At 51.1% G+C, this 14805-nt stretch overlaps 3 protein-coding genes across 3 annotated transcripts; 1 reads left to right on the top strand and 2 right to left on the bottom strand.

The window, feature by feature from the left end:
- Window positions 1-571: 571 nt before the first annotated feature.
- STEHIDRAFT_127305 (uncharacterized protein) lies at window positions 572-7817 on the top strand (the record flags this gene model as incomplete). The annotated part of the gene is made up of 37 exons (XM_007298835.1): window positions 572-639; window positions 695-1133; window positions 1197-1460; window positions 1521-1697; window positions 1754-1817; window positions 1877-1917; window positions 1974-2020; window positions 2082-2196; window positions 2268-2703; window positions 2765-2828; window positions 2885-2981; window positions 3038-3068; window positions 3131-3266; window positions 3323-3368; window positions 3433-3460; window positions 3531-3557; window positions 3622-3684; window positions 3746-4102; window positions 4181-4290; window positions 4346-4394; window positions 4450-4537; window positions 4595-4667; window positions 4728-4820; window positions 4876-5140; window positions 5204-5372; window positions 5440-5583; window positions 5641-5942; window positions 6014-6116; window positions 6180-6307; window positions 6363-6422; window positions 6488-6624; window positions 6681-6744; window positions 6810-6832; window positions 6906-7278; window positions 7419-7531; window positions 7596-7619; window positions 7692-7817. The coding sequence occupies 37 exons, from the start codon at window positions 572-574 to the stop codon at window positions 7815-7817; spliced, it is 4944 nt and encodes a 1647-aa protein (XP_007298897.1).
- Window positions 7818-8474: 657 nt separating this feature from the next.
- On the bottom strand, window positions 8475-10442 carry STEHIDRAFT_127304 (uncharacterized protein; the record flags this gene model as incomplete). The annotated part of the gene is made up of 8 exons (XM_007298834.1): window positions 8475-8658; window positions 8716-8841; window positions 8894-9385; window positions 9441-9467; window positions 9521-9690; window positions 9747-9765; window positions 9820-9923; window positions 10200-10442. The coding sequence occupies 8 exons, from the start codon at window positions 10440-10442 to the stop codon at window positions 8475-8477; spliced, it is 1365 nt and encodes a 454-aa protein (XP_007298896.1).
- Window positions 10443-10624: 182 nt separating this feature from the next.
- Window positions 10625-13146, bottom strand: STEHIDRAFT_117496 (uncharacterized protein). The gene is made up of 8 exons (XM_007298833.1): window positions 12850-13146; window positions 12659-12788; window positions 12533-12598; window positions 12261-12476; window positions 12049-12198; window positions 11782-11995; window positions 11337-11724; window positions 10625-11261 (listed from the first exon to the last, which is right to left on the bottom strand). The coding sequence occupies exons 1-8, from the start codon at window positions 13004-13006 to the stop codon at window positions 10915-10917; spliced, it is 1668 nt and encodes a 555-aa protein (XP_007298895.1). The 5' UTR covers window positions 13007-13146; the 3' UTR covers window positions 10625-10914.
- Window positions 13147-14805: the final 1659 nt, after the last annotated feature.

Genomic DNA, 14805 nt, shown 5'->3' with positions numbered 1-14805 from the left:
CACCGTACTCATCCGTGGGAACCTTTTCCTTCTCTTAGAAGTAAAACAGTGTACCTTGCCGATCGGCCACGGATCTCGCATCTAAATCCCCGCACATCAATTCCAGCTGTCAGCGCTTCAGCGCCGATGATTTCGACAGTTTGATTCTTCTTCCTTGCTGCCATAAAATCCGTACATTTCTTGCTGTCGCCACAGGAGGCTCTCTGATCATTCTTCATTGACATGTTCTTGTACCTTCGGTGTTTTCCGTATCCCCAGGTCCTGATCAGGTTCCACGACATATCAGATATAGAATCTGGAACACACGCAGTCGATACGTAAAAACCCTTTCCGGAACATTGGTTTACGCGCCGATTGCGGCCGTGCCTCTCACTTATCAGTTCTTCATTAGATTACCGGCAGCGAACAAGTTCCAACCTTCGCTCTTGACTCCTTCGCCATCAATTGCGTCTGCTAACTAGGCCAATTGCGCGTCGGTCTTGCGCGTTCTCTTACGCGGCCTTCTCCCAACAGTATAACTACGCTCTACCCTTGAGCGCAAATACTGAGCCGAGTACGAACGAAGTCCAGCATGGACTCGCCACAAGTCGTCTTGGACGCCATCGAGACATCCTACGCTGCCCTAGCCAAGGAGAAGAAGTGAGTATTTTCACCCACATGATTCAATTGTATGACTTATCTTTGCTTTACCAAGGATATGGACGCATACTCTGATGATTCCAGCCTACGTTGCGGTAGCCTCTGCGCTTGTTCTCATCATACATCTTGTATTATCGTCTGGCCCGCTGAAGAGACTCATACACCAGTACGGCTCTTCGGAAGATGATAGCGTTCAGGAAGAAACCTCTCGGACTACCTCTCTACACACCAGTCTTCTCTCCGCTGCTCGTGAGCATGTCGCCGAACTCGGAGGACCAGTCATCTTTGCATTCCGAGCCGTTCGTGCCCTCGCTGTCCTGGCGTTGTGTGGCCTGTCAATAGCGATATTCGTACTGGATGAGGAAGGAAACCTGAATACGAAGGATTTCGAGGCGTTCAGCAAGTCCTGGGGCAAAAAGCACAAGAAGTCTCGCACCGGGGTTGTCACCTTCACCAAACACGAATGGCTTGAGTTTGTCATGTGCTTGACATATGTACGTCCCGCTGAGTTCTTCATGTCTGCTTCTCAACTCATTTCTCTTAATATCGGACAAAAGTTCTACGCTTCATTGCTCGCCGTGTGTTCCATTGCCGCCGGACGAAAATGGAGCCATACCACGAAAACGCACCTCCTCGTTGTGCTCTTCGCCACATTCCTTGTTCTGGCATACCGCAACATATGGCCTCTACTGACCTTTACCCTCCAACCCGCCGACCTGCGTCAAGGTGCTCTGCTTTGGGCACATCTGTCTTTGCTCGCATTCGCGGCCGTCGTCATTCCCCTTGCTGTCCCTCGTCCATACGTACCCCTTGATCCTAAAGTAAGAAAGCTCTCCTGGAGTGGCTCGTTCCTGAACTGATATGTCTGCCTTGACTTGCAGGAGCCAACACCGGAACCACCCGCAGAACAGACTGCCAGCATCTTCTCCATGGCCATATACAGTTTTCTGGATCCGACCGTCTTCCTCGCGTACCGGATCCCGCATCTCTCCTTCAACCAGCTGCCTCCTCTTGCGGACTACGATCATGCCAAAAACCTTGTCAATATGAGCTTCCCCGTAAGTACAAACCGCCGTTGTGTCCCATAGTTTTTGACTGACTTCGCGTCCAAAAGCACCTGGATACGTTCTCGGGGAGCAAGAAGCAGCATTTGTTCTGGGGCTTTATGAAGATTTTCCGTATGTGCTGCATGTTTGAGCTATTATTATTTCGACCAACAATAACATGATCATGACAGGGCGGGAATACATTGTGCTGGCGGCTCTGCTTCTCCTCAAGGCAAGTCCCTGAACTTCGTTGTACACAAGCTGCAAATTCTGAAATCCTCTTCATAGGTGGCTTGCAACATGTTGAGTCCCATCGGCATCAATGGTCTGCTCAGGTATGCGTCTTCTGCTTAGCCCTATTGTGGTCTCCGCCTCATATTTTTTGTGTTTCTCCAGATACATTGAAGGAGCCGGCGAGGGAGCCTTCGTTCGTCCATGGGTTTGGATCTCTGCCCTCTTCTGGGCTCCCGTCATCGGAACGCTCGCCATACAGTGGTATATCTTCCTCGCTGTAAGCTTCCCCAGTTATCTCTCGCAGTACTATTTTGGCCAACGTTCATTCCTCGAATTGATGTCATACAGACAGGCATGCTCGTCCGTGTCGAGGCCATTGTCACCCAACTCGTCTTCGAGCACTCACTCCGTATCCGCATGAAAGCTGAGACCGAAAGCAGTGGCAGCACCCCTTCTCCTTCCGCTGCAGCTACGGAAGGGACGTCTACTCCCGCCGACACGGCGTCTCTCGCTAATACTAGCACCGTGCACGACGGATCGGAAGCAAACGAAAGCGACGATGGCGCTCCGCCTTCGAGCACCTTGAGCGCATCGTCTACGCCCAGCAGTACCATCAAAGGGAAGCCCGATGCGAAGCCTAAGGGCGGGGACAAGAAAGAGGAAGACGACGAGAAATTCCATAAGGACGGGACGGCGAAGGCCAGCAATCTGATTGGGAAGATCAACAATCTTGTGTCGACGGATCTGAACAATATCGTGGATGGAAGAGATTTCTTATTCCTAAGTGAGTCTTGTCACCAGTGGTGAGCGGTGGACGTGCGTGGACTAAACGTGAACCTTCTTAGTCCTCTACACACCGGTTCAAATCATCGGAAGTGTGATATTCTTGTACACGATTCTCGGTTGGAGGTACTGTCTTTTCTTGTATACGTCATTGGTTGGACGGGAACTGATATCGGCCGAAGTGCATTCGTCGGGATGGGTGTCATGATACTATTGTTCCCTCTTCCAGGCTATGTCGCCAAACTTATCCAGACGGCTCAAGTAGCGACGATGAAGACCGTGAGTATTCATATCGGGGTAATTGTTCTTGTTTTCTGATTTAAATTTTACCCTAGACCGATGCGCGAGTACAGACCGTCACAGAGAGTGAGGAACCTTTTTTCATCTATCGCACTAGTAGCTGATTGCAGCTCTTCGGGTTGCCTTAGCTATGAACGTCCTCCGTATGATCAAACTATTCGGCTGGGAACCAAAAATCAATGAGCGTGTAGCTGAAAAGCGAGACGACGAACTGCGTTGGATTAGAAGGCGTCAACTTCTTAATTTGCTCAACGGGAACATGAAGTTCGTGTCAACTAAGCTTTGGTCCTGTCCCGGTGTTAACATATCTTCTCCGCCAGCTATATCATTCCGGCCATCACAATGATAGTTACCTACTTCGCATACGTGAGTTCTAACATCACTCAAACTGTCCATTGGTCGGATCTGATCTGACTTCCACGATGTTTAGACGGTCTGGATGGGTAAAGACCTGACTGGTATGTTCTGTTTTGGGCTGTCTACAGTAGTATATGACAAGCCGCTGACCCAATGATGGCGTTGGAATAGCGTCCGCTGTCTTCGCATCCATGGCTGGTGAGTTCTCTTTCGACTTAGGCGGCGTGACCTTTCTAATCGGCGGGCTGACATTTTCTATCAGCCTTTGACATTCTCCGAGACCAGCTCCACAGTGTCTTCTTCCTGATTCCAGTCTTCATTCAAGGTACGAGATATTTTCCATTCTCTCCAACCGGGCCCTTAACTCATACTCATTCCACTTACAGCCAAAGTGTCTTTGGACCGTGTTACGGAATTCCTACAAGAGACGGAACTACTTGACACTTTCACTGAATCCGGACAAAATGAACCTGCTCAAGACATTCTGGAAGGGACCGCTGAGTTCGACAAATCTACCATCGGGTTCCGAGGCGCGAGCTTCACCTGGTCCAGCTCCATCAACAACACTGGCTCCGCCACCTCTACGACTGGCACTACCACTCCAGGCTCTGGTGCGATGACGCCGTCGAGGAGGAACTTTGTACTTCATGTGGAGGACGAGTTGTTGTTCAAGAGAGGCAAGGTCAATCTGATCATTGGGCCAACCGGGTCGGGTAAGACTTCGTTGTTGATGGCCTTGTTGGGTGAGTGGATTCTTCGCTTGTATCTGTGTCTTGACAGTTTACTGATCACTTCGTGTGGCATGGTGTGGCGGGACATAGGCGAGATGCACTTCGTACCATCGGGTCCTGGATCCTGGTTCAATTTACCGAGGGAGGGTGGTGTGGCGTATGCCGCACAGGAGTCCTGGGTTCAGAACGAGACAATCAAAGTAAGATCATCTTCTTCAGTCTCTTACCGCCAGAAGCCTCACATAGTCACGGTAGGATAACATTCTCTTCGGCACACCATATGATGAGGAAAGATACAACAAAGGTCAGTCTTAGCTTGCTCGGTCATTGGCAGTGGACTGACCTCAAGAATTTGTCAGTCATCTACCAGTGCGGTTTGAAGCGAGATCTTACACTGTTCGAAGCCGGAGACCAGACCGAAGTTGGCGAAAAGGGACTCACACTGAGGTTAGCTTTTTTTTCTTGAAAATCCTCGCTGAAGTCAGCCAACGAAATGGTTCACAGTGGTGGGCAGAAGGCCCGTATCACTCTGGCTCGTGCAATCTATTCGTCTGCTGAGATTATCCTCCTGGATGATGTAAGTCCAGTGTCCTTCGTCATGCAAGACCTGTTGCAAACATATTTGGCCGTCTTGTAGGTCCTAGCCGCCCTCGATGTGCACACTGCTCGGTGGATCGTGGACAAATGCTTCAAAGGCAGCCTCGTTAACGGTCGCACTATCCTTCTCGTCGTAAGTCAACTTTCTCTTCCGCGTGCCGTCACCTCAGCTAATCATGAAATATCAGACCCACAACATAGCGATGGCTACACCAATCGCGGACTACGTCGTTTCCGTCGGACTTGATGGCCGCATCTCCTCGCACGGCTCTGTGCAGGATGCTCTCGCAAAGAATAAGGAATTGTCCGCTGAGGTCGCTGATGAGGTCGTCGCCATTGAGAAGGATGACACTACGATTGATGCGGAGGAACCGAATGAGCCTGCTAAGAAAGCTGATGGGAAACTTACGGTTGCCGAAGAGATCGCGGAAGGACATGTCAGCTGGCCTGCCCGTAAGCTCATTTCCTCCCGTCTATTATCGAAGTGCTCATTGATGTTAACCATGATTCACCCAGTGAAACTGTACTTTGCGGCTCTGGGAGGCAATCACAACGCGTTGTTTTGGACGTGCTTCCTGGGGAGCATGGTCCTCAGTCAAGTCCTGAGCACTGTTCAGACCTGGTTCCTAGGATACTGGGCCAATCAGTACGAGATTCATGATTCATCGGAAGTCAATATCTTCTAGTACGTCTTTCGTAGATTGGCTCTGAGTTTAACCGTTGTTTTTAACCTTCTGCTGTACTCTTGCCAGTTACTTGACTGTCTATGTCATCCTTCTTCTAGTCGGCGTCATAATCTACTCCATCGGAAGTGCAGTATTCGTCTTCGGCTCTCTTAGCGCATCCAGGTCCATCCACAAACGTCTCATCAGTTCCATCCTCGGGACAACTCTCAGGTTTGTTCTCAGCCTTATCCTCTTCCACCGAGTCGTTTTCTCATCTTCAACTTTCAGGTGGCTCGACACAACCCCAGTGTCTCGAGTCATCACACGTTGCACCCAGGATATTCGTGCTATGGATGGTCCTGTGGCGCAGAACCTAGGATGGGTCACGGAGCTCACGGTCATGATGGTGATCAAACTCGCTGCCGTCGTAATCTTGACCCCGGCATTCATCATGCCAGGAATCTTGGTCTTCGTCATCGGAGGCTGGTGCGGTCAAATCTACATCAAAGCTCAACTTTCTGTGAAGCGTGAGATGAGTAATGCCAAAGCCCCCGTCCTTGGGCATTTCGGAGCTGCTATCGCTGGTCTCAGTGAGTATTCTCGTCGATTTCTCATTGGCAAGGTGCAGGATCACAACTAATTGCCCATTTGTCTTTAAAAGCCTCTATCCGAGCATATGGCGCTCAGCTCGCATTCAGACAGGAGTCGTACAGGCGTATTGACAGGTACACCAGAGCTGCAAGAACGTTCTACAATCTTAACCGGTGAGTTATCTCCTTGGACGTATGCAGCAGCTAAAGAAAAAGACACTGATCGTTGTCATCTAGTTGGATTTGTGTGAGAATCGACACCTTGGGCGGCTTGTTTGCGGCTGGACTCGCCGCCTACCTCATCTACGGACCCGCCAAAGACACGATGCACGCCTCGGACACTGGCTTCTCTCTCACCATGGCCGGTATGTATATCGGTTCTTAACGCGGTCATATACTGACACCTGGGGTCTGTCGCAGTCGGTTTCAGTGGTTTGATCCTGTGGTGGGTGCGCGTCCTGAACGAGTTCGAAGTCAGCGGTATGTCCCATTCACCTTCCGTACTCTGACGGATTTAAGTCTGATCACGGAGTCCACATCTACAGGCAACAGCCTGGAGCGTATACAAGCCTATATCACCATCGAGCAGGAACCCAAGTCTACTCCTGAGGGCGTGCCCCCAGCCTACTGGCCATCAAGTGGAGACATTCGCGTAGAGAACCTCTCTGCCCGGTATTCACCAGTAAGCTTCTCCACAAGCCTAAATCAACATCATCGTGGCTGATATTTGGGCGGCAGGATGGTCCTGAAGTCCTTCATGACATTTCCTTCCATATCAAGTCTGGTGAACGTATAGGTGTTGGTGAGTGAAACGAGCCCCTTCTACACTAGCAAACAAAGATGCTAAGAGTATTGGAACCCACGTAGTTGGTCGAACCGGTTCAGGAAAGGCAAGTCATTTATTTTTTTCGCAAGAAAGCAAGCCAAAATGATATTCACCGTACTCTCTCTTTATATCTCCAGAGCTCCTTGACCCTCTCCCTCCTCCGCTGCATCTTCACTCAAGGCACAGTCTACTACGACGGCATCCCCACCTCGTCTCTCAACCTCGATTCCCTTCGCACCCGAATCACCATCATCCCGCAAATGCCCGAGCTTCTCTCCGGTTCGCTCCGCGAGAACCTGGATCCATTCGGCGATTTCGACGACGCAGTGTTGAACAGCGCACTGCGTGCCTCTGGATTGTTTTCACTGCAGACGGGCGACGACGAGGGGAGAATCACGTTGGATACGAAAATCTCGAGCGGGGGAAGTAATTTATCGGTTGGGCAGAGACAGATTTTGGCGTTGGCGAGAGCGATCGTGAGGGGGAGTAAGCTGTTGATTCTAGACGAAGGTTTGTTTTCTGCCTAACTATGTCTACGCCCATGAGTTGGTACTGACTTCTCGTTCCGGTTGTTAGCTACTTCTGCTATAGGTACGCGAATGTTCCCCGTGGGGTATGGGGGAGCTATTGATTGACCTGTCTTCCTGTAGATTATGAAACAGACTCAGTCATCCAATCCTCCCTGAGACACGAACTCAAGGGCGACGTGACGCTGATCACAGTCGCCCACAGACTGCAAACCATCATGGACGCAGACAAAATCGTACGTCCACACCTATCGCCCTATCCCCATGGGCGCATCCTGACTTGATTCATCCTCATTTCAGATGGTCCTCGATGCTGGTCGAATCGTACGTTCCTTGTTGCCCTTCACGATGAAATTCGGTCCAATCGCTGATGCATATTGTGTTCATTTTACACAGGTTGAATTCGACAAGCCGAACGAGCTGTTGAAGAACAGAGAGGGTAGGCTGCGTGCCCTTGTAGATGACAGCGGTGACCGGGAGGCGTTGTATCACATGGCTGATGCTGATGCAGAGATGAGCTGAGCGGGCAGAGGTTTGTTGTGAGCTACCATCTGTATCGAAGGACAAGGCGCTGTGCTAGATCTAACTTCGTGTTGTAAATTTCTTATCTTGGTTGTTACGTGTCTGTCTGTTTTCCTGCAATTCTTGAGGTGCCCTTTGTCCTCATTGGTTTTGCACATCACAATAACTTAGATTCACAAGGATGGATGGACAAGTGGGATAGAATTTGAGCAGTGTAGTCATATACGTGGGCGATGAAATTTTGGGCAAGAAGCATTGGCAAGAAGTAGATAGGGGAAGATTGGAGTAAAAACAAACACGAAACATAGCTAGCACCGACTCTCGGAAAGAGACTGTTAGTAGTACGAGTAGAACAAACAAGCAACGACGAAATTTAGAAATGGATAGTAGGTAGAAAGCAAGAGATGTGGTTATGAAAATAAACTTAATAGGCAGTAAGAACCTGAGCTACGCCCCAGATACCAAGCAACACCACCACATCCGACATCGGCCCTACGCCTTGAGACTAGATACAGCGACAGATCGAAGCACACGTCAAAGAGGACAGTCGTAACGAAAGCACAAAGCAAGAAGGCATAACTCCCACGTGCATCGAGTTCCGCGTATTTAAAAGCCCACGAATGAACGAACGGTCAAGCAACACGAGCAGCCCTAGTCTCAAGGCCTCCTGTATCCTCCGTTGACTGCAGGATCATCGCGCCCTCCGCGGGGAGGGGGATAGTCACGAGAATCTTTGCCAGGCGCACCAGCAGAAGCAGGTCCAGCATATGGAGGCCCACCAGGCGCGTAAGAGTCATAGGCAGCAGGAGGACCTCTGACAGGTGGGCTCTGAGAGCGACGCCTAAAGCACTTTGATGTTAGAAGTTGGAGAGGAAATTTATGAAGAGCCTGTAATCACCTGTAGCGTCCGTCGGGAGGTCCACCAGGAACAGCACGAGGATAATCAGCATAGCGAGCCGAAGGTGGGGGAGACAAAGGGCGAGCACGATAGTCCGCAGGAGGAGGAGGGCCGGGCGGATAGTCCCTGCAAAGACGATGAGCGCGTAACGCCACGAGATCAGACCAGAGGACAGTACCTGATAGGGGGTCGGTCGAAGTCGTCGCGTCCGCGGACAGGACCACCGACTGGAGGGGTTCTAGGTCTACCAGCTACAGGCGGAGGATAGGGAGCATATCTGTCGCCCGGGGGAGGAGCTCTTCTGTCATAACGATCATAATCACGAGGCGGAGGGGGGTAGCCACGAGGTGGGTAGCCAGGACCATCCTCAGGATAGAAACCAGGCCGAGCATCATAGCGAGCAGGAGGGGGAGGAGGACCACGCATCCTATCATCATATATGTCGCGACGAGGGGGAGGATAAAAGTCTCTAGGAGGAGAGATAGGTCTGCGCGGCGGAGGATAATCGTAGGGAGAGTACCGGCGATCCATGGGTGGCGGTGGGTAGCGGCCAGGAGGATATTCATCGCGGTACGGGGGATAGTCGCGAGGCATTGGCGGAGGCATGTAACTTGACGGCTGGATGCGATCAATGAGAGGATCTGGGTGCATACTCCGACGGCCGCCATCACTATAGTGGAATATTTAGTTGGCAAATGGACGTTTTGGAAGATGAAAGAACAAACGCGTGCATGACATGGTTGGGACACTCCCTGTGCAAATCAGTTAGAAAGAACGTTATGTCTGATTCAGGAAAATAGCTTACCTGGCCCAATGGCCCATCTGTCCACACTTGAAACAAGCACCGGGGTCACCACTGAATTTCGCATAGCGCCCACCACCACGCGATAGTTCGACGCGTATCTTGTTGCCCATGAAAAAGCCTTCGTGATACTTGGCAACACTTTCTTCGGCAGCTTCACGGCTCTCGAATTCCTATAATGCACGAGGTTCGACAAAAGTTTTGCATGGGAAACAGACAGGTTACGAACCACAAAGCCGTAGCCGACCCTACACGAGGTATGTCAGAAGAGAGGTATGGGTGGTGCGAAAACGAGGACGTACTTCAGTTCAATATTGGTGATCCGGCCAATCTTGCCGAAACAGCTCTGGAGATCCTCCTGGCGAGTATTTTCAGGTAGCCCACCGATGTAGACCTTGTTGGGCTGCTGACAGAGACGCAAAGCGCATAGCCAGACGAGCGCATCGTAAAAGCAAAGGCAAATAGTAAGCAACCTGTAACCCATAGGACGCGATCATGGCCAGCCTCGAGCCAAAAGTGGAAGAGGAAAGATAGCGAGGGGCAAGGGGTCAACAGGTGAAACCACCGACGTCTGCCAGTGGGTAGGTAGCATCCCCGGCAGCCCCGCAGTAGGGATCGTAGCGTTTCACGCGATGCGACGAGAGGCACAGCACAAGACTGAACGATAGGAAGACCTAAGCACCTTGACCTGTTTTTCGCGGAAAATAAGACTTCCAGGTGGCGGAGGAGGACCACCGTCGGCGTCCATAGGAGAGCGACCGTAGTCGTGATTGACAGAGTCGCTTGGAAGCTGTCTGTCGTCTGGAGAGGGACCTCCGTTTTGGCCAGAGGGGTCGCCGACAGAAAGCATTGGGTCGCCGTTGTGTGTGTCGTTAGGGCCGTGAGACCAGTTGTCGTGATTGTGAGGGACTGGAGAGGCAGCCATAGTTAGGAGTGCGTCGACGTCTGCAAAATGCGATGGCCGCGTTTTTCTCACACCTCATCAAGTCTGCTTCAAACTCCGCTAGATACTCCGATCTACTCCGATGGCCCGTGCTCAATTTACAGGCGTCTTGTCTGCTATTTACCCGTGGTCGCTATTCTCTGGAAGCACTGTGCCAACGAGTGGAATAGAAATAGGTATGGTGTCAATTACCGTCCAATGTGGGCTACTTCAAGATAATAATGACATCGACAGTCAAGAAAGAGTGTGTAATGTAGTGCTACCCCTATAGTAACAAGTCGGGTCCAAAAGCGTCCGAGTCCGGGTACGGCATGACAGCTGCCTACAAACCGATTATACAAGATGTCAAAACTAAACGGGAACAGTGTACTCATAGGTCAACGAATATAACACAAGAAAGTCCACGATACTAAACATCCTGTCGTCTCGTGATGTTCGTTCATTCAACATATTTTCACGCAAGAACCCACCAGCCACTCATGACCGTCATCCCAATCACCGCTACTAATCCTCTCAAACCTGCACCCATGTCCGCCGTCGCCACCGCGCCGCTACTGTTCCCACTTCCCGAGCTTGCAGTGGAGCTACTACCTGACCCTGCGCCCGTCGCGGTTCCGCTAGCCGAGGAGGCGAGAACGGGCACGGAAGTTCCAGAGGCACTGGCGAGACATGAACTTGCGGCGCTGGGCGCGGAGAGAGAGTTGGATCGGCTGATGGTTGCGTTACCACTGAAATCACAGGACGTGGAGGCTTTGTTGGTCTTCTCGTAGTATAGAGAAAACACGTAGGCGAGTTTCGTGGCTATCCATCGGAGCAAGGAATGTCAGTACGGAAGGCAACGAGCCCGGAAAAGGATGATGATGAATGGACACGTACAAGCATCACAAGGAGAGACAGATCCATAAGACCCCGTCGTTCCATTCGCGGCGATGTCATCGCAGCTTCCACCTTGCTCTCCGAGCAAGCCGCAAGCTTGGTTCAAGAGATCACCGACGACAGCGTCGGGATCTTGCGTCGGGGTGAACTGACAGCTAACACTAGTTGCAAGGCAAGAGCACGCGGAGTCAACAGGCGTGGGTGGAAGCGAAGTAGAAGCGAGGAATGTAGAGTTCTCTGCTGGGCAGGAAGGGAACGAGGAAGACGAGCTGCCGGAAGAGGGACTGTTCGGAGGCGAGACTTGACCGAGTTGGGTCTTGAGGTTGTCGAAATCAGTGCTCGTGGTGACAGAGTTGTCACTATTGATCGTAACCATACCAAACTGGCCCTGTATGAGATAAAAATTCAGAAAAGTTCGAGAAATGGAGATAGATGTTAACCTTACCTGTGCACTCTCAGCGGGGAAGTAAGAGAATGCGAGGCCGCCAGACCAAACATCGGACATCTGACTGCTGAAGAGGGAACCAACTTCGGTCCAGACACGAGGCGAGGGATCATTGCACCCGAATTCGGAGAAGTAAGCCACAACATTGTAGCCAGAGAAAAGGGCTTCGACACCCGAGTATGCTGAGTCAAAGCTCGAATCTCCACACCACCGGCTGTTCCATTCATCAGTCTCACTGAGAGTGGCACGACGACAAGAATAACGTACTAGTTGTTGAGACCGAAAATATCGATAGCAGTGCTTCCAGAGTTGGAGTTGGAGGGATCACAGGAGAGATAGTTCGAGATAGGTCCAATGAAATCGTCTGAACCGTCGATAGCGGCATAACCAACGAGCGTCGACAGGGATTTCGATGACCTAAAAATAGATAAACTTAGCTCACAAGCCTACCTGACGGTGGGAGGAGTGGTGCTGCTTACAAGTAAGCCTTCACATCGCGAGCTGCGGCTTTCACAAATGTGATCGCGGCAGACTCATTCAAGCCGGACACGACCTCATTACCCACGTTGTAGGCGAGGACGTTGTCGTACTTTGAGAAGGTGTTTATGGTCTCGATGTACTCATCGAGAAGGTCGGTCGTCCATGCAGGAGAAGTGCGAGAGATAGAACCGGTGAGAGGAAGGGACAAGTCGATGCTGTAGGAAAATATTAGTGTATGAAGGGCATGGGGCGGAAAACTACAGAGACGGACATGGTGTATATCCCGGCGCTGCTGAACGTGGACATGCAGTCGTCGTGGTCCAAAGAAGAGTTGACGCTGGTTTTTGAATTGTAAGCAAAAGAGGTGACTCGGAACCATGTCTAAGTCAGATATTACCTATACACTCGAATAGTGTTCACGCCGAGCTGTTGAAGGAAGGGCAGATCCCGCGTGCAGTTCGTTCCGCTGCTGAGGGGATCAATAAAGCTCGAAGGTTCAAGAAAAGCCGAGTTCTCGTCAACAGCACCTATAATAAAGGGAGCTGTCAGACATCACAGCTGAAGAGGTCGAGTAGTGCGGGTGCTCACCCTGCTCCTGGTAGGCAACACCCTTGATGTAAAACCTGCTGCCATCCGAGTTGTAGAGGTATCTCCCAGACCTGGTAACATTGCTGATGGCGTTCGCGCTGGTCAGAAATGCCGAGACAATGGCAGAGACCTTGAGCAGGCCAGAGATGGAGAACATGGTGGATGCCAGTCGAGGGCGGATGAAGGAAAGGAGAGGAAGCGCGGAGGCGAGGGTACGCGGAGGCTGGCTGGAAACAGGCGCTGAGAAAAAGAAAGTAAATTCGTGGGACCATCTTTTTCTGGGCTGTTCGATGGCCGCATCCGCGCCGAGCAGGCAACTTAGATTGTTTGCTGCCGATGACAGTCAACATCGTCGTCCTAAATTCGGATCCTGGCTCCTGAAGTAAAGGCCTCTTTACCCCGCATCCGAGCACGTGAGCGTCTTGGCGTCAAATTACAAATTGCAGTTCTCCGTGCCTGCTCCTCGGGACGGACCGCGAACTTGAGGAAAATCAGAATCAGAATCCTCTACGGCTCTCTCAGCTTATGACCAGTGGGTCTCGCAAAGAGGCACCGTCTTGTATGAGACATGGAGACCAGTGCTCATATATCTGTCGCACCGTACTGGTTCCCCTTCACATCGGGAATCTATCTGACACTTGCCATGATCGCGATTTCAAAAGGCTGCCAGTGACGGCTCTCGACGTCAAATTTCTTCCCCTCTTCGAAGTAGAGGTCGATGCGGTATCATCATGCTGCTTCATGAAGGACCTCACGCAACCTGTGGGGCTTCAGTTACTCTTTGGCTACGACGCTCTGACTACGCAATAATTGCGCTGCACTTCTTGCATCGGCAGACTCGGCGATCGACGGTGAGTCTTTCCCAATAGATTTGGGTTGTTACTCGTGGTTAACAGGTGTTAGCCTTAATATTGGCCGCGGAGAACACAGCCTGGCACGCGTTGATCCCAAGTAACTCGTTTTCGCTGTGTAAACCTTTGCGGGTGCATGATTCAGGGATTTTGTCTCATGGTAATGCGCACCTTACCTTTTCGACGGTTGAAACACGTACATACAGCCAGCCATGGTCTTCATTGTCCGGGCACGCTATGTAATGCAACAAGCTCACGAGCGTATGAATATGTGCGGACGAGACCGTCTACCAGCACCCAAAGGTCCTGTATCCGGTTTGCCTAAAGCAGGCGTTGCATCTCCAATGCCCGCGACACTCTCTCCATTGTTGGTCTTCCGGATTTAGCTCTCCAGCATCTCCTGACTGTATCCCACACAAATATGGGCATGTCGATGACTCTTGTTGCTGCCTGCAGCTGTGTGGAAGCTTGCGGCCGTATCATCCGGGTGTAGTTGAGGATACCTTCTCGCATGGTATTGAGTTGTTGTTGCGTGTTGAGGCCATGAAGGGGAGGAGCACCTTGATAAATCTTCGGGGCCATTGACAACGTTCAGCACCATAACTGCTTTTCTCTTTGCGCACATGCGTACCTCGTAGCATAAGCTTCCAAATGCAAAGACATCCGACGCAAATGATTTGCGTTCGGGAGGGTACGAAAGCGTTTCGGGTGCCTGATATGCGATGCGCCCGCCGATTTGAACCTCTACGTTCGTCGTTCTAGTAGCAGCGTCCATGGAGGACAATCCAAAGTCGCACAAGGCTGCAGAGTGTTCGTTCACCATCAACACATTATCCTTCATTTCGAAAAAAAAACCCCCATTAGGTTTCAATACGGAAACCTGTTATTTTAGTGGCACGCACACCGCAGAGGTCACCGTGTATGATCTGCTCATGATGCAGGTAGACCAATGCACTTGCAATCTCGGTGAGCTGAGGTATGTATATCAGCTACGTTCCGAATAATGATTTCAACTCTTGAAGGTGCTTACTCGGGCGAGGACATCAAGATTCTCAGGTCCAATAAGCGTTCCTCTGAAATCCATGATTGAACGCAAAGGCAGGTA

Source organism: Stereum hirsutum (genome assembly GCF_000264905.1).
Source record: "Stereum hirsutum FP-91666 SS1 unplaced genomic scaffold STEHIscaffold_1, whole genome shotgun sequence".
Taxonomy (NCBI): Eukaryota; Fungi; Basidiomycota; class Agaricomycetes; order Russulales; family Stereaceae; genus Stereum; species Stereum hirsutum.
Note: the sequence above shows the minus strand (reverse complement) of the source record. Positions and strands in the feature narration are given on the sequence as shown.